The 21574-nt window shown below is 36.4% G+C and overlaps 1 protein-coding gene across 3 annotated transcripts in view; it reads left to right on the top strand.

Moving 5' to 3' along the window:
* LOC131067396 (uncharacterized protein At2g39910) overlaps positions 1 to 21574 on the top strand; it is a 114053-nt gene that overhangs the window by 60701 nt on the left and 31778 nt on the right. For all 3 annotated transcript variants that reach the window (XR_009111804.2, XM_058002380.2, XM_058002381.2), the window contains exon 5: positions 1340 to 1530. Coding sequence is in view for 2 of the 3 variants with exons in the window: in XM_058002380.2 (XP_057858363.1) it covers positions 1340 to 1530 (191 nt within the window). In the remaining variant the exon portion in view is untranslated. The remainder of the gene's footprint in view (positions 1 to 1339; positions 1531 to 21574) is intronic.

Genomic DNA, 21574 nt, shown 5'->3' with positions numbered 1-21574 from the left:
AGGCTTGACCCTAAATCCAGACAACTGACTGACTAACAAAACCCTAAAAACGAAGCGAAAGGCGAGCGAAAAACAAGCAAAAAAAAAAAAAAAAAAAAAGGGGGGGGGGTCCCCATTTGCAATGGGGCGATGTGTGAAATGGTCACAACAGGTACCCACACTCAATGTTTAATGGGTAATCCTGCACCTCGCCCCCAAATCATGTTCCTTATCACAGAACTTTGACTGAGCTTATCTTATCAAAGTTCAAGAACAAATAGCTCTTTGGAAGGAAGGTAAAGTTGGTACCTGTTCAAAACTCCTCTCCAGGAATTAAGAATCCATTTTTATTGGATCAGTTCAGTATGTCAAAATCTGCTGTGGAAGAATAATTTAGCTGGGTAATTACATCTGAAATGTTCAAACAGCTTCAGATTTCTCTACACAGAATGAAGTCTTGTAGCGAATTATGCAAGAACTCCTTTTGTTCTTATATTTGTACATTGTTTATTGTCCTTGCATATTTTTTTGTGAATCTCCATATGAAACACTTTTTTTCTATAATGTATGATTTCATACAATAATTGTAATGCTTTGAGTTGTCTGTTGTAGAATAGAAACATATTAGTGATCATTAATGAATTGCAGTTCCATTCAAACAAGTATTTCGGTGTAATTGAGTGTATAAGATATTAAGAAATGAATGTGTGGGCTACCCCAACAAAATGACGGTTCAAATACAATAGGTTATTTACTAAGAGACTCAGATTTTGACACCTGGAAAAGCTCTCACTCTCAAAGAGATGTACTCGTCCTATTGGTAAATCTAAAAATCAAATCCATTTTGTTAAAATTGCCTCGTCATATTGATTGAATACTCAAGAGTGCCAATTTCTATACTTGGTTTCATTGTGTTATTGAACCATTAAAACAGACCTAGAACATCATTGTAAGTTCTAATACATCATTGTTGTTAACCTTCCTTTTTCAGTGGTTGCTACTTAGTACAGATGCTGGTTTTATCTATGGTAGGGATTGTTATTGTCATGATAATTTTAATTAGCTTGAATAGTTTTGGGGTCTATGCTTGGTAGAATCTCTAACTATTGCAACTTTACAAGAGAGAACTCAGAGTGTCATAAACTGAATATTACTCCCTACGATAAGCAAAAAGTAATCTTTACCATTCAATAGCAAATTTGTGACTGTTCATGTGAAACTCTTAAACATGTGTACATGCAATAACTAGTACTATAATATAATCACTTGGATACGATTATTCCTTTAGTCAATGGTTTCCCAAATATTCATTTAGAGATTGAATGTTTGTTTTGTATGTTATGTTCTTTGTGTATACCAGGTACAAGCAATGAGTTCCTTTGTACATTTAGCAAATAATCTAAATTCTACTGAGCTTGGATGGTACAAGGATGCAATTCTTGATGCATCTTGTCGGAGCATACCTGGCAGTGAACAATTTTGGCAATCAGTAATGGAAATCTCTGTGACACTTGTAATTTGCATTGAGGGAAAGAATCCACGTGCACACTGGTAAATATGACAGGTCCTTGTATTTCCTTATATTTAATGGAATCATTCTTTTCTCTAGGTGAAATAACTCATTTAGATGAGTATCTAAATATCGTAACATATGTCAAGTTTTCTGGCTATGGATTGAAACCTATTTTCCTTCCTGCTTTCCAGATGGCCAAGCCAATCAAGCTTTCTATACAAGAGTACACTCAGATTACACACTGATAAGCAATAGTCCAACTGCTTGCAAGATATAATATACAACTAAGTTATTATTCATGGGTAAAACAAGGTTACTCATAATAGAAAACCTACAGTCCTGAAACATTCCGAAGAGGCTACAGAACCTTAATTATCATGACTCAACATCACCAATCCTCCTACATTTTGAGTATCTTTTCATATGTTCGGTTGCAGTGATGATTATGAGTTTTGTGATATGCATGAAATCTCATATTTTAATTTTTTTTGGAGTGGACACATCCTGAGAGATAGAAGTCCTTTTGCTCGTCATGTTGCATAAGTGCATCTTTTTCGTTTCAGGGATGCAGTGCACATGTGAGTTTTACTGTGTATTTTAGATTTAATGGCATTAAATAAATCACAAATTACTTAAGAAGTATTTAGTAACAGTATTGTAACTTTGAGCATGCAGTACGACAATGCTGAGCTTAACACAAATCTTGGGTTAACTATTGTCTGAAAATTTTAATGATTTATTAAAAAGTTTGATACTGTTTTGGTTGTTTTTTAGGACCTCATATAGCTTCTCCAACTAGCTTATGTATCAATGGGTTGGTTCAAGAGAGCTATAAATCTACATAACAGATTGGCATTAGAAGCTGTTGTACCCATACAAAACTTTCATATTGTGTCAAGTTTTAAACTAAAATTTGTTATTCATCCTTAAGATGTTTTGGAATCTTGCCTACTTTGCACCATTTTTTCAGTTCTTTTATGATCCTCACAAGATCATAAAGAATTGAACGTATTGTGCTAAAGGTATTGCTAATTTGAAGCTGTGCTTGGGAAATCAGATGTGCTATTGTAAAGGAGGTGTATTTTTGAAAGATACAAAACCAGTTCGACTCAACTCAATGCCTCATTAAAGAGTAGGAGTTTTTGAAGGAAATTGAGTCCAATATATAGGCAATGGGGAGGGCTAATACAAAACATCTATTTCTTCAGACTCCACTAGAAGCATGTGTGAGAGTTCTTGCATGTGCTAGAACAAATAGTCTCCACCTAAGTCTCCAAGTTCGAATTCAAATTTGAAGTTCGACAACTTTGAAATTCAAATGAAGTTCGACTTGGAAAAATTTCGAAATGTATAAAATTCGAATTAAATTCGCCTTATGTAATTTTTTTAAATTTTTAATAAATATATGTAATATATCTTTTTAAATTGCGTAAATAGTTTAACATTGATAAATAGATTTGAAATAATTACAAAATGATGACACATTTATAAAATCTAAACCATAGGAAACATATGCTTTCACGATTGCAAAGATGTTCTTTTGTAAAAAAGGTACAATAACAGTCAAAGACTTTAGAACTTTAAAATAACTCTTTAAGTCATCAAGAGCACTTTGCTAAGATGCCAAATCATCATCATCTGTATCACTACTCAGTTGAGCATCTACAAAGTTAGGCTCATCTGTATCTGGCATTGCTATGCCTTCAAGAGTTTGTTCTAAAGAAGTGTTCTTTGCTGATTTGTTCATCAACAATTTCAAATCGCTGCAACCATAGACAAGATATCCCAACTTTCCAATCAACAATTTGTTCCTCTTTTTGGAATGGATGTGGTCAAAGCAACTCCATTTCCTCTCACAAGTTGATGAACTTGCTCCCTGACTCAAAATTCGAATAGCGAACTCTTGCAGTTCAAGAGTTGATGATCCATAAGCGATTCACCATCTATATCCAGGCATACGTGGCGAGTCATATTTGGCTTCTGCCCATCTAAACATCCTTTCTCCTCTCTTGTATTGCCAACTTTGTTCTCTGATTAGTGCTGCAATTTCTGGATCTGGTACATACTAGCTAATGTCTTGGTAAAGCCCTGCCATGATTTCATTATCACCCCTTCTATCAATAGCAAACAACTTAGGCTCCAAAAAGCAAGTTGCTGCATGTAAAGGTGTGTGCATCATTTTCCATCTACAATCATCTGTCTCCTATATTTGCATATATTCCGCTTCTTCATTATTTAGTGCTTTTTGAATAGATTCCTTACACCGGTCCATGCTTTCATAAAGCATGCCAAGGCAAGGAGTGTCACCATCAACCATATGAAGCACTTCAACAATTGGTTCACATATAAGCAAATAACAGATCTCAAAGCTTCTTTTAGAAAGCACTGAACTTTCCCACTGATTGGAACAAATAACAGATCTCAAAGCTGCTTTTTCTTCAACCACTTTTTTCAAAGTGATATAAAATGAAGCAAATCTTGTTTCACAAGGCCTCAACAATTCCTTTGATGCATGCTGCCTATAAATACTCAATGTGAGAGGATGATTCTGTATGAAATTTGCAATTGCTCTCCCTCTATGAATAGCTTCATTTACCTATGGAAATTTAGCCAAGTCATGAAGCAACAAATCGAGACAATGAGCTGCACATGGGTTCCAATATATCTATGGGTACTTCTCTACGATCAGCCTCCCATCTCCCACACAATTTGCTGCATTATCAGTTACCACTTGAACCACATTTTCCACCCCTACTTCAAGAATGGCTTCCTCTAATATTTGGAAATATACTCTGAAGTTTTCGTGTGGTTCATGGTGTCAATGACTTTCAAAAACACAACACCATCAGGACAAGACACTCAAACGTTAATCAATGGCCTTTGACACATATTTGACCATCCATCACTCAATATAGTGCAACCTGTTTCCTTCCAAGTGGCTTTGACAGCTAATTTCTCAGTCACTCTATCTTTTGACCTTTGCAAAAGAGTTGTCCTGATAGCCTTTGAACTTGGGGGTGTGTACCCTTTGCCAAACTCTGCAATTTTGTGAATTGCATTACAAAAATGTGGACTTCTCGCAACATTGAATGGAATAGCACTTGTGTAAAACAAATCAACAACTGTATCATCCACTTGCTGTTTCTCTACTGGTTTCCAAAAGTTGTTCAGTGTTCCACTCTCTTTTGATACCCTCACCGGTTTGGATTGCACAAAAGAGGAAGACATGATAGATATGAATCTAGATATATCTTCTTCAATTCTCTTTTTCTTTTGTGCCTTCTTCATTTTCCCTACCATTGAAGCAACCAACTCTTTCTCTAGAATAGCTTTAAGTTCTGGAGTCGCATCTTTACATGCTTGAACACCTCCACTTGGACCCCTTGTATTAGCAAGGAAGTGGTCCCTAAGCCTTGTTAAAGTTCCAATCATAGTACCCTCACATAGGTTACATTTGATGTGAGTTCCATTTCGGGTCACATGCTTCCATGCCTCAGAAGTTGATTTGGGAGGGGCCATTAAATGAAAATCTGCATGTTTGGAATGAAAAAAAAAATAAAAAAAATAAACACTACATTTATTTTAACCTTTCAAAATAGAAATACTTTTAACAATTTCACAAATGACCTCTTAAAAACAATGTAAAAAATTTATTCGGCTTGAACCTTTCAAAAACAAAATAAATACTACATTCTTGTTTAATAAACATAAAAACAAAAATTTAATACATTTTTAGTTTTAAATTAAAAAACAAAATAAACATCACATTTATTTCAAAATTTCAAAATAAAAATACTAAGAATAATAAAAGTTTATTAATAATTTAATATATTCATTTTTTAACAAAAAAATAAAAAATACTAGTTTTTATTTTTGGTTATTAAACTTTATAAAATTACTACACTACCATTTTTTTTTTTTTAAAGTATAAAAATGTATTAATGTTTTTTAACTTTACCAAACAAATAAAATACTAAAATTAAACACTAAAATCAAATAATATAATATTAAACAATATAATAAAAAACTATTAATATAAATTATATAATATTAAACAACATTATTTTATATTGTGTATTAAATTAAAAACTAAAAAATAAACATTATAATATTATATTATGAAAAAAAACACTCACGCAAGCAGAGTAGAAGCCTATCTATGCAAGTCGGGAGGATGAACTGGCACTAGCGGAAGAGGCAGACCGACGACAGAGGCAGAGCTTGGTCTTTTGCGACAACTTCTGCAACAGCTCGAGCTTCAACGGAAGCTTCCGGAGCTTTTGCAACAGCCAACAAGACAATGTGTGGCAGCTTCGATGGCGGTCCAAGGTCGGGTTGAAGCTGCAATGGCGGTTGAAGGTCGGGCTGCAAGACTGGAACTGATGCGTCCGCGCGACCTAAATGCAACTGGCGACTTCAATGCAACTTGTGACTGCAGAAAAAACGACTGCAAATCGAGCAACTGATGTGTGTTGCTATGTTTGCCACCGTAATTATTAAAAAAATATGATGAAACCCTAAAAAACGCAAGAAAAAAAAAAGGTTTCTGCAAACATGGCATCCCTATTTTTCTGTACGAATTTGATGCGAATTTGACCGAATTTTTGGCGAATTTTATAGACTGTTTTAAGTTTGGCGAATTTCAAACTTCAAGGAAGAAATGGAATGGAAATTTCCCCCTTCTTTTTGTTCAGACTTATCAAATGGAATGAAAATGTTTTAAAATTTTCTAGACACATGGACGATGGGTTAGTGTATAGTTGTGTGTAGAGGTAGAAGTGCATGCATGTAAGATCCCCCTTGATTTATCACCAAATTTTTTTACGTTCTCACTGAATATATTGTCAAACAGTTTGCATATTTCAAACACTTGGTCTGCAATGTCTTAAGAAAGGAGTTATAATTGTAATTGATTTAACCTTTGTTTAGAACAGATTTGGTTGCATAATACTTGTTTTCAATCATTATACATGATGATGATGTTCATCCAGTGAATAGAATTGAAACAGCATAAATCATCTACACAGTTTGCTGCTCATAACAGAGGTAACAAAAAATAATTTTCTGACCAAAACACTTAAAGAGATAAAGCTTTGCAATAGATCAAAGATATCACATCCTTCACAAGTGATAAACCAAAGTGTCGCCAGCAAATGAAAAAGCTTCAAATGAGGCATGTGAGCTCACCATGCCAAGGATTGGTGTTGGAGAACACTCTCGTACCCTTCCGAAGTTATGGCACTCAGGAAAGTAAGAGTTGATCACCCAGCCAGGCTACACCAATCATTTCAACTGCTAAGGTAAAGACTCAGCAACCCTTTTAGAAGATTCCTGTAACCTAACAACAATCACTGATCACAGGTATCTCCAATTTGCCAGCTTAGGCTAATGTCCAACTTCTGCAACATGTTGATTTGCTCCCAAATTCCCAGTGGCCTCTTTTCTTGGTCACTTAATATAGCCACAAGGCTATCAAACTGCTCCTAATCTGTCATGCCAAGTTAAGAAGGTACAAGCGACCGCTGAAATGGGATGCAAACGCTGCAAACTCATCTCAAATATCGGTCACTTAACAAGTTTCCATCCTTATCCCCATGCAATTCTCAAATTCGCCTTCAATCCATATGCCTAGCAATTTTCAAAAACCTTGAAACACATTGTCAATCCCTAGGTTGAACTGTTCAATGGAAGATAAAGGGTTTTCATCCTCAACTTCAAGAAACCATAAGGGTTTTCATCACTCTAGTAAGAGTTTGGCCACAGGCACAAATCTCCAAATCTTTATGGAGAAATAAACAAGCTTTTCAATGAATGTGTCAAATGAGACCTCCAACCCTCTTTTATGACCTTTCTTGGAAAGCCTCCAAAAAATGATTTAAAAATCACTTTATATTTTAAACAAGCCTTATTACCCTGAAAACTAATTTATTTCATTATCTAAATATTCTCAACACTTTAGTCACTTTATCAAGCATCCTTGATTTAAAACTTTTTAACACTAAGGTGCTTTTTAAAATAATATTACAAAATTATGCAACCTTAGTGAAATAAATAAATTAAAGCTCAATAATTCATCTGAGTTGTTGAAATAACGTTTTATCTGCATTTTTTGCTCCCAAATGATTGCGTTTGACTGATTGGATGAAGGAGAATGTACTCTGATTTCTCTCAGAGGAAGAAGAAATTGCAAACAATTGAGTTTGCATACAACATTTAGTTAAAAACTGAAAACACAAATTATAAAACAAAAATATTTTAATATGATAACATTGGATGGAAAACGATAACAATAAAAAATGAAAAGATACATACTTAGGAGAGAATTGTAATTGCAAGAGACTAAAAGAAAACGAAGCCTAGACCATGTAGATACCATCACTCATCGACATCCATCCTATATCTGGCTTGAAGAGCTGTAGTATCATGATGTTTCAAAGATACAAATTTGCCAAACTCGCTCGAGACAATATTTCAAGTTACATCATCTAAATATATCTTTCTAAATGCAGCCCTATAGCTAGTAGCAACCACTACATCTCTATATGGTGGCACCCTCCCTGGCAATGCAAATATCTTTGTGCTATAAAACTTTGGCATCAAAGTAAATGCTAAGAGATGTAAAGGGGTGGTCATCTTGTTCCAATGGTCAACAATAATTTGTTCCATAGTTGAAAAACTTGGACTTGGCAATGACTTGGTAGTCCTCAAAAAATTTAAAAACTCTGGGAGAAACTTGACAATAACTCAACAAATTTATCAAACTAATGAGAATATATAAAGTTTTTAAAATGGTCTTCAAAAAAATACATATTATTGGATTTATAGAACATATGACCGATATCCATCGTATATAAATCAAAATTAGATACCATTTACATATACATTAGTGATGATAAGCTAAGTCACTAGGTTCGAATTCGAATTCGAAGTTCGACAGCTTTGAAATTCGAATGAAGTTCGATGAGTAAAAAATTCGAAATGTATAAAATTCGAATTAAATTCGCCATATGTAATTTTTTAATTTTTTTAATAAATATATGTATTATATCTATGAAATTGCCTAAATAGTTTAATATTGATAAATAGTTTAACACTATTTTATATTATGTGTATAAAATAAAAAAATAAAAAATAAACATTATAAATACACGAGAAGCCTATTGTGTATTATGTGTATTTTAAACATTATAAATAAACATTATAAAAATTATAAATAAACATTGTGTATTATGTGTATTTTATAATATTATATTGTATAATAATATATTATGTAATATGAAACATTGAAACCTAATTTTTTTAAAAAAAAAATACACATAATCAGGAGGACGGACTGATGACAGAGGCAGAGGCAACAATTCGAGCTTCGACGAAATGTTCCGGAGCTTCTGCAACGGCGGTTGAAGGTTCGTCCAAGTCTGCAACGGCGGTCGAAGGTCCGTCGACTAAAAGTTGGAACTGATGCGTCCGCGACCTAAACTTTGCTATGTTTTCCGCCATGGCCCGTATTTATTAAAAAAACTCGATGAAACCCTAAAAACGCAAGGAAATTTTTTTTTCCAGAAATTACGTCATCCCTAATTTTTGGTATGAATTTGATCGAAGTTTTGACGAATTTTATAAACTGTTTGAAGTTCGACGAATTTCGAACTTCAAGGTTGAAATTCGGCCGAACCTGGTGACTTAGATGATAAGTATAATTCTTGAAAGATATTAATATAAGTTATAACAATTATTTTCATTTTTTCAAACTTACAAAATATCGATTTGATATTTAACAAAAAGATACAAAATTTCAAATAATAAACTTTAAGATATTCAAATTAGTTTATTTTTCAAAATTAAAAATAAAATAGAAATTAAATCACACAATTAATTAAAAACAATTTAAAAAAAAAATGTTTAAAAGTAGACTATATTTAAAATATATTCAAATTATTTTATGCCTTTTAAGAGTAATCTGCCAATATATATATTATATAAATATAATGTATATTATTTATTAATATAAAATATATAAATTCACTATTGCTCTAAAAACTTATGCTCTAGTCAATTTGCTGATGGTCACTCTACACACTCCTAACCTCAGTTTGTGTTCCTCTAGGAACCACAACTCGTGGCCGTGAATGGGGTTTTGTTTGGCGTGGGCATTCACGGTGCCTTTGTCCATGTGGATGGGGGTTAGTAGGTTGCACTACCCTCTCAAAACTTGCATTCTTGCACTTCTGCGTTTCAATAAAACATTCGGTGGCATTTTAGCGACTTATTTATTGATTTGTTGATTGATTTATGGCAAGTTTGGGCGAAAAAATTGTATCGAGATTAAGCAAAAACTAGGTCGCAAGTGACTTGTGGCCATGAATGGTGCACAAGTACTTGCGAGTCTTGCAAGTTTATTGCAATTTTTTCAACTATGATTTGTTGCAAAATTGTGAAAAATGTTTCTATTGGGTCATGTTCCTTGGCCTCTATTATTGCTCTTACTTTCTCCAACACGGAGTCCATGCCATCATAAATTTCATGCACACATGGGCAATTAGTATCAACATACCTAATCATGCTCATGATGGACTTGGTGAAATTCAAAACATATTCCACATGATCCCACCAATCATCGTCAAGGATCAATGCTCTTACTGTTTGGGCTCTTTTTGTGTTTGATTACTTCCATACACTCCACAAGGTGTTGATGACCATAGAACTTAAGGCATTTTGCACCTTCACGAGTTGTCTTAAGAGGAGTGTGTGAGATGCAAATCATGTTTTGACAACCTAACATGGCATAAAAAAATACACGTCATATGGCAACTACAAAAATAAAAAAATAAAATTTAAATTACCTTCAACAACTCCAACTTGGAGAAGGTCCTGAATATGGCTTATGACATGTGATGATTAGTCACAAACATTTGAATCTCCTCGCTTTTTGTGTAAACTTGTTTGACCCAATCAATTTGTGTGCCAATCTTTTGCTTGATTAAATTGAGTGATTAGACTTCACATGGTCCCAAAAAATGTGATTATATGTAGCCTCAACTATAGGCCCAGCTGCCCTAAAATGCTATTGACTTGGACAACATTTTGAGGCAACGAAACTTGGATCTTTCACTTGCCCTTCACGATCCACTTCTTTCAAAAACATTGTCCCTTTATGGGGCACTAATATAAAAACGATGGACACACTTGTTTCCGGCCATGTATCTTTGATCACTCTCAATTGTTTCTACAAAAGATTTCTCCTTCGCCAATAAGGTGGTTTGCACCTTTTCATACCTGGGACAAACATAATCAGGAGGTATATTACAAAGGGTATTCACCATCGCCCACCAATAAGGTGATCTAATGATGTTGAAAGGAAGCTCATTGCCATAAATGCAACGAGCAATGCTTTGATTTGGAACCTTTCTAATTTCATTTTGAAGGTCCTATCCAATGAGTCTCTTTTTCATGTAACCACAACAATCTCTAGTTTAGAAGGTGGTGGCATTGGGATGAAAGGATGTGGACCACTTGGTCTTGTGGATACACTAGGAGGCCTCTTTGAGCTTGCCTTGGCAAGAGGATGATCATTCTCTGGTTTGTTGCTTCTCCCGTCAGCTTACTCTTGTTCTCTAATATGCCAGGATTAGAGCTTTTGGCATCCCTTTGTTATTCCACATCCAAGAATGGCGCATAAGTGACCTTTCACTCAATAGTATGAGCTGGTATACTCTGTGCCACAATGGTTACACCACCAAAGAATACTCCCACCACTAGACATTTGCTTGACCATTGTTGTATAATGCCAAAGTGGCGAATCGTTAGCAATTTTAAAAGGGGGCTCTTCAGTTTGGGCATGGGCAATTGAACTAGAACTTCTACTTGCAGCCATTATGTATGAATAATGAAGCTAAAATGGAAAATTGAAAACATTATTGAAAAAAATTGAAAAAAATTTCGGTTTAAAAACTGGAAAAAAAAGGAAAACTTGAAATTTGTAATTTTTTTTAAAAACTGGAAAAAATGAAGATTCACTCACCTTTGATGGCTAAATATTCATTCTCTAACAATTCCTAAGCCTTTGATGCATGTCTCACACCTTCGTAGCCTTCACTTTAGAAGAAAAATGCAACCGCCTTCACAACAACTTGGAGAGAAAAAAATGTGAACAATGCAAGTATAGTGATCAAGAATGAGTGCAATGAGCAGAAAGAGGCAACTATAGGGCGAAATTAGGGTTTTCTATGTTTTAAAATGTTTAAAAATTGTTTTTAAAAAAAAAAGAAGTTATGGGCCTCATTTTTTGGCACCCATGCGTGTGGAAACACCCGCACTAGGACTTGAAGCAGACTAGGACCTGATTTCAGGCTTAAACAACATAACCCGGTGTTGTAGAGAAGAAGCAATCCATCATCATTTTGATACTGTAGAACCTTCTAGTTTGAGGCCTCAAAAATTATGTTACATTAGGAGGGGAAAGGGGAAGATGTAGATTACATTTTGTTGTTTTTCTCAGTTTGACATGTCATCATATATAAACATTTATAAACTTATGATGCTGTTATACATTTGTAAGTTTGAAACTATGAGTATGAATTGTGAAATTTCAAATATTGAGATTTTGAAGATCATATGACGTGTAATATTTGAATTATGACAAATTGATAGTTACATTAGGCTTTTATGTTCTCTAAATGTGTTAATTAATTTATTTTTTGTGTAATTCTATGGTTTTTTTGGCTGTGTTGGCCAAGTTTTTTGCCAAGGCTATGCCGAGTCCCAAGTTTGAGTCAAACTTTTGGTCTACTAAGTTGAGACCGAGTTTTCAAACTTTACTTTTAATAAACATTGCTTATGGACCAAAGTCATAGCAACCTTTAAATTTTTAATAATAAAAAATAAGTTACCTTTTATAAATATAACATCCCAAATAAAAATGAACATACTTACCTTGTCGGTTTGTTGTAGCCCCGACCCATTCGCACTCAAAAATGGGAAAGCATCTCTATAGATTTTATTGCACGACTTTCCAAGGTGCAAGGGAAGGATTGCTTGGATTTGTCATTGAGGACATTGGGAAGATTGGATGGGTCAAAAGTGTGGTCAAAGATGCTAAACAAATTACCAAATTTCTCTACAACCATACTTGGGTCCTTTTTTTGATGAGAAAACACAGAAATGGCAAGGACCTTGTGTGACTAGGAGTGATACAATTTGCTAGCCACTTCTTCACTTTGCAAAGTATAGAACATTCACACAAAGAAGAGAAAGACGTTGAGCCACCAACGCCTCAATGATCTTGCCTTTGTTCGATACAACCTTCACCTTCAAACCAGAAATTTAGAGGGCATTTCACATGAATCCATTGACTTGGATGATATTGATCCTTTTGGTGAATCGGCTGTTGATGACCAAAACAATGATGATGTCCTCCTTATTGATGAAGATCTTGCAGAATTGGAGAGAGGAGCAGCAAAAGAAGTAGAAACAACAGAATTGGATGCAATAGAGGGGAGCAAAGACACTCTAGAAGAAACAATCCATCATCATTTTGATATTGTAGAACCTTTAGTTCGAGGCCTGAAAAATTGTTACATTATGAGGGGAAAGGGGAAGATGTAGATTGTATTTAGTTGTTTTTCTCATTTTGACATGTCATCATTTACAAACTTATGATGCTGTTATACATTGAAAGTTTGAAACTATGAGTATGAATTGTGAAATTTCAAATATTGAGAGTTTGAATATTATATGACGTGTAATATTTGAATTATGACAAATTGATAGTCAAATAAAGCTTTAATATTCTCTAAGTGCAGTTATTTATTTATTTTTTGTGTAATTTTATGATTTTTTTTTTTGGCCGAGTCCTTGCTGAGTTTTATGCCAAGTCTATGCTGAGTCTCAAGTTTGAGTCAAAATTTTGGTCTGCTGAGTCTAGTTTAAGTTGTCAAAATTTTCTTTTAATAAACATTGCTTGTGGACCGAAGTCATAGCAACCTTTAAATTTTTAATGCTAATACATAAGTTGCCTTTCATATATAATATCCCAAATAAAAATGAACATACTTACCTTGTTGGTTTGTTGTAGCCCCTGCTCATTCCCACTCAATAATGGGAAAACATTTCTATAGATTTTATAACAGGGCTTCCCAAGGTGCAAGGGAAGGATCACATTTATGTGCTGGTGGATAGATTGACAAAATTTGCTCATTTTTATGCTATGTCCATGGTGTTTATAGTGGTTTAGGTGGCAGATTTATTCTTTAGGGAGGTATTTAGGCTTCGTGGGCTGCCTAAAACATTGTCAATGATAGGGACAACAAGTTTATGAGTTTGTTTTGGCATGATTTGTTTAAATTACGTGAGACAAAATTGACTCCTAGCATTAGTTACCTCCCACAAATAGATGGGAAACTGAAATAGTCAACAGATGGGTGGAAGGATACTTGCGCAACTATGTTTCAAGACAATGTAAGGTGTGGGTGAAGTGGCTAAATTTAGGGGAGTATTGCTGTAAGGCCATCTACCACATAACCATTAGGATGTCTCCCTCTGTGGGATTATATAGTTATGAAGCTCCTAGCTTCATTGATTTGCCTTTTGGGGATATCAAAGCATCTAAGGCCAAAGATTTGTTGGAGGATAGTCTGAATATTATGAGATCTTTAGGAGATAACATCCAGCATGCTCATAATCAGTAGAAGATGTATGCAAACCAGCACCATGTTGAGTGTCCATTTGAGGTGGAAGACTGTTGATGTGTATTTTGTACATGACCAAACACAGAATAAAATACCTAAAAGGTACCTTATCCTCTCTTGAACAAAGTTCCCGACTGCTGAAGATCTCGCTAAAGGATCAGTTGAGGCAACTCCAAGGTTCTGCTTTGTAGGATCTCTACTCGTGGATAAGCTCTTCGCGGTATGATGTGATTTTGCTGGAATCACAAGGGGACTTACACTTGATGACCTAAACGTCCAATTTGCTGGAATCACAAGTCCTATTAACTAACTAAAGACAAACAAATGACAAAAGATGCAGGGTTCAGGACGTCTACTCTACTACCTAGAATTCGAGAAAATGGATGGATGACTAGGTGGAGTCCTACTGGGCTGGGTCTCACCATCAGGCTGAACAATTCAACACCAACTCAGTGCGATCTTCTAAGGGATGCTTCCAATATGTTCAAATCGTACACCATCTGACAATGATCACCATTCAAGATAATGCATGAACAATAGACGTGTAACGACTTAAGATTAAGCTCACGTTATTCCAGTTGACCATGCAAGGCGCACTTACCATCAGCAAGAGGCTAGTGGTTTGGATTAGACGGATTCCACACAGGTGCATTCAACAATTTTCTTTATTCAATCTAATTATCTACCATCTAGAATTGAAGATTCAACAAGAAACCATGCATATTGCAAGAAACGACACACTTCACCATAACTTCAATGAAAATGGAGTTTATTTACGATCAATGGCAACAATTTCTTGCCTTCTCTTCTTAATCTACTCTAATTGCTATTCTACTATTCTGGCCTCTATGAACTAACTATTCACCTTCTAACTATTAATGACTAACTATTATTTGACTATTGACTAACTATTGGCCTTTACAAATGAAGAGCCAGAGCTTATATAGTGCCCACAATGCAATTCAATGGCTTAGATCAATTTGAGATCAATCGCTAAGATTTTACAATGAAAACCCTAATTAGGGTTTGTTACAACAAACTTAATTCTGACCAATGAAATAATTGCATTATTTGGACACATGTCTTCTCTGGAATATTCGACCAATGGATAGCCAGGGTAGGTACATCGAAGTTAGTGCCATCTTTGATGAGTCAGGTACATTGAATCTGGACATGTTGAAGTGGACCAACCCGACTGGAGGAGTGATGACTGGGATGCCACCCTGTCTTTCCTTCAAATGTTGGACTGGAAGAGGTCGTCCTTGATGAGGTTGGGCTGGAGAAGGTCGTCCTTGTTGATGCTGGACTGGAGGAGATCGTCCTTGTCCTGGCCTGGTCTTCTTTCATCTGCCAAGTAGTTGATCCTCCGGCTTTGAGGGTCGCCATTTGATGCCTACACAAAAGATTAAAGTTAGTCTTTGAGCATCATACCTTAAAGCATAGAATTTAGGACCTTCCAAGGGAATGATTTAAGATATTAATTTGAAAATGATATGATAAATCCAGAATTCTAAATTTTCAAATTAATTATGAATGAAATTAGATTTTGCAAGACTTAGATTTTTAAAAGATTGCTATGAAATCAAAATAAGTCTTGAATAGAAACTTCAAAAATTTGATTCTTCATACCTCCTTTGAAAGCTTAACTATCAACCTTGGAAAAATGAAGAAAGAAGATCAGATTTTTGTTGGATAAAGATTTAATTTCTGGCCCTCCTTGGATGAATTATGTCTTGATTAACCTTCAAAAGAGCTTCACCTTCTCTAGCCTCCAACACTTAGCAAAAATTCGCCTCCAATCTACTAGATTTCGCTCCTCCAATCTGCTCCTCAAAATCGCACTTAGAAAAATGAATGAATGGTTTGCATTTTGGAACAATACTCCTTCCTTATATAGGGCGCTCACCCTAATTAAGCATAAGGCCGACCTAGGTATTTAGTAATAAAATAGGATAAAATCCCACTCAAAAGGAGGCCGACATGCTTGTAAAAGCCAATAAATGTGTTTTGAGCGCTCACTATCATTTAAAATTTGAAAATTAATTTCAAGGCCTCCAAGGTGGATTAATTAATTCAATTATAAAGGCCTCAAATCATGCGAATTTGATCTAACCACCCCAAATGTCTTAATTTTGGCAAATTGGGAGAAAATTTGGGAATATTAGGTTTTGATTGAGGCTTAATGAAGTTTCTTGATGATTTCGCCCTGGACCCTTTGGAAGGGTCAGGAGCGATTTTTCAAATTAGGTCTTGAATACCTCATTCCTTGACTCCAAAATCTCTTGGAAGGTGAGTTCATGTGTGCCTTGACCTACTCAAAGTCTTGCATTTCGAATTTATATCATTTTTCATGAGGGAATTAGGTGAAAATGTGAATTTCGCCCTGGACCCTCTGGAAGGGTCAGGAGCGATTTTTTCATTTTAGGCCGAAATTCACCTTAGCTTGATCATTAAACTCCTCCAAGGCAATCTCCGGGGTTCATTTCCTTCCATCACTGGGTTAGCTCATCAAAACTTTGAAGGAAATATTGCATTTTCGGGAATTTCGCTTTGGACCTTCTGGAAGGGTCAGGAGCGAAATTCTCTCCTGAGCTCAAAATTCTCATCTTTGAAAGTCCAAAACCTTTTCAAGGCATTCCAAATAGGTTCTTTCATTGAATTCCAGGCTTAGTTTCACTCAAATCAGGAGGAAAAAAGTGATTTTAGGGTTTTTCGCCCTGGACCCTCTGGAAGGGTTAGTAGCGATTTTTTTAACTTAAGCTTACTCCTTCATCATTTTGTCATGAATCCTTCACTCAAAGCTAGGCAATGGGGGATTTTGAGATTTTCGCTCTGGACCCTCTGGAAGGGTCAGGAGCGAAATTCACCATTTGGTTAAATTCCTTCATCTTTTGATGATTTCTTCCAATCTCAACTTACTCCCAGGGGCAATTCCTTCTATGTTTCACCTTTTCTCAGACTTGACTTAGCAAAATTTGATAGCAAAAAGTGTTTTGAGAAAATTCGCTCTGGACCCTTTGGAAGGGTCAGGAGCGAATTTCCCTTTTTTGACCAAAATCCTTCATTTTTTACCTTGAAACTTCTTTGCTTAGTGGGATTTCACCTTTCATCATGCTAGGAATAAAGTCTCATGTCCAAGAAAGGCTCAAAAATAGGCTTACAAGAAATTTCGCTCTGGACCCTTTGGAAGGGTCAGGAGCGAAATTCGCTTTGGACCCTTTGGAAGGGTCAGGAGCGAAATTTGACTTTTTGAACTCTCTGTCAGGATCATTTTATGGAATATAACATTTAAGTATAAGTGACAGGAAATGTCACCTATACTTTAAGTTATATTCCATATATACTTTCAGGATGTTTGAGAGTGGTTTCGGACCTCCAGGAGTTATATTGCAAAATCTAGTTTTTGGAGGATTCATCAGTTTTCCAGACTTAGTCAAATTTCAAGATCAGGACATTCCAGACTTAGCCAAATTTCAGGGCATTTGAAGATCAGGATGACATTCCAGACTTTATCACTCACCAGCTTGACCTAGCTCGGACCTGTTGACGTGTATTTTGTACACAATCATACACAGAATAAAATACCCAAGGGTACCTTATCCTCTCTTGAATAAAGTCTCTGATTGCTGAAGACGTCGCAAAAAAGGATCAATCGGGGTGACTCCAATGTTCTTTTATGTAGGGTCTCTACGTGTGGATAAGCACCAGTGGTCGTTGTGAATGCTGTTTCATCAAGGGGCCTTACGTCCTCCAAGCTGTAGGAACAAGATTTCTCTAAACTAATAAGTTCTCAAAAAGATCAAAGGGTAGAGTTTGCAAGGGATAAATTCTAATCTAATCCTATGAATGACCTAATGTAGGCTAGACTTGGCCAGATTCTACCAATTTCAATATTGCCATGAAATAACAACCTAACTGAAATCGATGCGATCTTCTAAGGTAACAAATGATTTTCAATTCATCAAGGATCATAGAAACTACCACAAAGGCACATATCCAAAGCTCAATGACGATTGAAGGTTTAAGCAATTCAAGTCTCTCCAGTTGACCACGCAAGGCGTTCCTACAATCAGTAAGAAGCTAGTGGTTTGGAACGTGAATCTCACCAAAATCAAGCCCAACACTTAGTCCTTCAAACTTAAATACTACTTCGACTGAGAATGATTCAAGAAAACAAACAACCATGAAGATAGCCACAAGAAATGCAATAAAACACCATAACTTCAATATTTTATTGATCTCCAAGCCAACATAGACAACAATTGCTTGAAATTCTTTCTTCAAAACTCAATCTTGCTACAAAATAACTTTCTTCTCTTCAAAAGCTCTAATCTTCTAACTATTTCTTATTGCTCTATTTCTAATTACAAAATGAAAATGAATGAGGTTATATATAGCATCCTCAATTACAATGAACGACCCAGATCAAAAGAAGATCAACGGCTGAGATTCTGACACCTAAACCCTAATTAGGATTTTATTACAAAAGTTCCCTTTTTATTGCACAATATTAAATGCATAGCCAAATATTTAATTTGGCACAAAAATCTAGGAAACATAGACCAATGATAATTAAGGTGCCATGTCATCTATAACAACCTCTCTTCTAGAACCTTATTCCCTTTCCAATGCTCCTTTTAGCATATGCAATGAATCTGGACACGATTCCCTCAATCTCAGCAATAGGAATCTCGGGAAGATTCCTCATTCGTTCTTCCAAGTGAATAATCTGATTAAAGGCCTTGAGAAGAGCTGCGTCCCATTCAGGTTCGAGTTCCTTGATTTTCTCAATCAGGAGCATAGTAGCAAACATTTGATCTCTTTGCTCATCTGAAATAACATTCTCATCTTTGCAAAAGATGACTTTGACCCTTTCTTCCAACTCTTGAAGATCCACATCTGTCTCAACTTCGATCCTTCTACCAAGAATAGTGCATAAAACCCCAAACACCTTGTCCTGGATTGGATGGATAACCTCCTCCACTTGATTGCATTTGGCGCTGGTATCCTCAAAAAGAACTTCCTTCATCTGGAGTAAAGTAGACCACTGGAGTAAATTATGAGCTCCTCCATCCATTATCTTTTCTTGTGCTAAGGTCTTCCTTGGTGTTTGCCTGATAACTTGAAGAACAGGAATGATAACATCTTTAGTCTGAGCAAAGGCAGCTACTGTTATCATTAGGTTGTGGATGATCTCAAGGACTTGGATAGCCCGATGAATGGTCTGCATCATTCTTGTTGCAAACTCAACGACAACTGTATGGGATTTGTCAATCCAAGAGCTCATAAGCTGGACCAAGCTCTTAACTCTCTCTGCCTCACCAACTGACTCAAGGGGAAGTGCTTGCACAGGAGATACTGCTGGATCCTGTCGTCCCAAAGGCTGACTGAGGTGGCTAAAGTAGCCTCTCCAAGCACTGACCTCTCTCTCAAGTTTTCTATTCTTTTCCATTTCTCCTCTAAGCTTGTCTTTAAGTGCCTCAAATGAATCAATTGCCTCATCCAATGCCTGCTCGGTGGTGAGTGGACCAAGCTCAACGGTTTCTACATCATATTCCTCTACAAGGATTTCACCCTCGTACTTGTCCACTGCCGGTGTAGCTATCTGCAACTTCTTGGACCCTGTCTCGTCTCTGATCATCTTGGACATTTTGGCGGCCTTCTTCTTTTCTGTTACTCCCTGAGAATTTCCGACAAGGCTATCTAAATCAATCACATTATCTTCGTCCTCGATCACAATCACCCTTGTTAGTCTCTCCTTCAACCAATCTGGAATGGCAGACCTTGTCTCTCTAACTTCTTTAGGTAGTGGTTCTTCTTTCCGGAGAGGAGACGTCGCTTCATCGTCATTCTGGTCTTCATGTAGTTCATTGACTTGGGGAGATTGACTTGATGAACGTTGAGATGCCTGTCCTCCTTCATGTTGATCATTCTGAACCATTGATTCCATAGATTCCTCCACCTCAAGTGTCCTCTTCTCCTGTCGAGAAGATGTGCCGGATGAGCGATCTCGATTGGCTTCTTGCTTCTTCTTGGAAGATTCTCTTTTTTCAGGTCTTTCCTTCCTCTTCGCACCTCTAGGATGAGGATTGCCTTCACTTACGCTTCTGGGGTGAGGATTGCCTTCGCTTGTGCATCTAGGATGAGGATGGCCTTCACTTGCGCTTGCTCCTCCTTCTGCCGTCCTTTCCTCCAAAGTAAAAGTCATAGATATGTTTTGCTCTCTCAACTTTTGGTGTTGCACATCAACCCATCTGCGAGTACAGGACAAAACTGGGGCCATCAAAGCCTTTAAGTCCACAACCTCAGGTTCATTCCAATCTATCTTTATTGCCTTGTCTTCTCTATCATATGATGACTGGAGGTGCCTGCCACTGTCCTGAGCTTGATCGGCCACTCTGTAAACTTTGCATTTCCTGATGAAATCCAAAGGCAATTTGGAATGCATCTTTCTTTTCACTTCTAAATCATCTGAGAGATTCATCCAAAAGTCCTCTACCTGACATTCATGCTTGTATTTCCTACCAACTGTCTCTTCTATATATCCATGAGGATCAAAATTCTCCCTCAATGAAAAGAATGAAAATGAATATAAGGCCAACTCCCTTTCTACATCATCTAAAGCTGGAACATTAGGACCTACCTCAACTGAATTCCCTAGTATGATAGGTACAGGAATCCCATTTCCATGCCTGTGTCTGAATGCCTTCGCATAAGCTGCCAACTGCCTAGTCACCTCAAGTAGTACTATCCTGTCTGTCGGATATCTTGGCAACATATATGGAGGTGAAGGACACCCATGAACTCTGATATATGTAAACTTCTGGAATTGGATAAACCAAGCACCATACCTCTTTACAAGTTCTTGTGCCTCTTGAGATAGCCGATTGTGAATCCCGCCTTGCAGTGTCCTGGTGATGTTCATCGTGAAAGTATCATTGACTAACTTGTAGTTGCTTCCTGGTGGATGATGCAAATGAACATAAGAGTCACAAACTCTGACCTCTCCAGGTCCTCTTCCAATTGCTCCTCTGTGAGGTAGTCCTGCATACTCAAAACTCCTGATCAAGGCATATATGATGTATGAGCTCATGTGGAATGACTTGGTAGCCTTCAGTCTTCTCAACTGCACGTCCAAGCAATGGCTAATAATTCTAGCCCAATGAATTGTTCCTTTTCCTTGAACTATCACTTGGATGAAGAAGAACATCCACTTCTCAAAATAGAAGGCTTGAGGAGCCCCTGTAACTCGATTGAGTAAGGTTATCAAATCTTTGTACTCCTCCTGGAAGTCGATCCTATGTGGTGTGTTGGGAATCTTGCTCAGGCGAGGACGACTTTTGAGTAACCAATTCTTGTTGATGATGCTCAAGCAAGTGTCTGGATCATCTTCGTA

The sequence above is a fragment of the Cryptomeria japonica genome, chromosome 5 (assembly GCF_030272615.1).
Source record: "Cryptomeria japonica chromosome 5, Sugi_1.0, whole genome shotgun sequence".
Taxonomy (NCBI): Eukaryota; Viridiplantae; Streptophyta; class Pinopsida; order Cupressales; family Cupressaceae; genus Cryptomeria; species Cryptomeria japonica.
The sequence above is the reverse complement of the archived record's forward strand: the minus strand, read 5'-3'. Positions and strand labels throughout refer to the sequence as shown.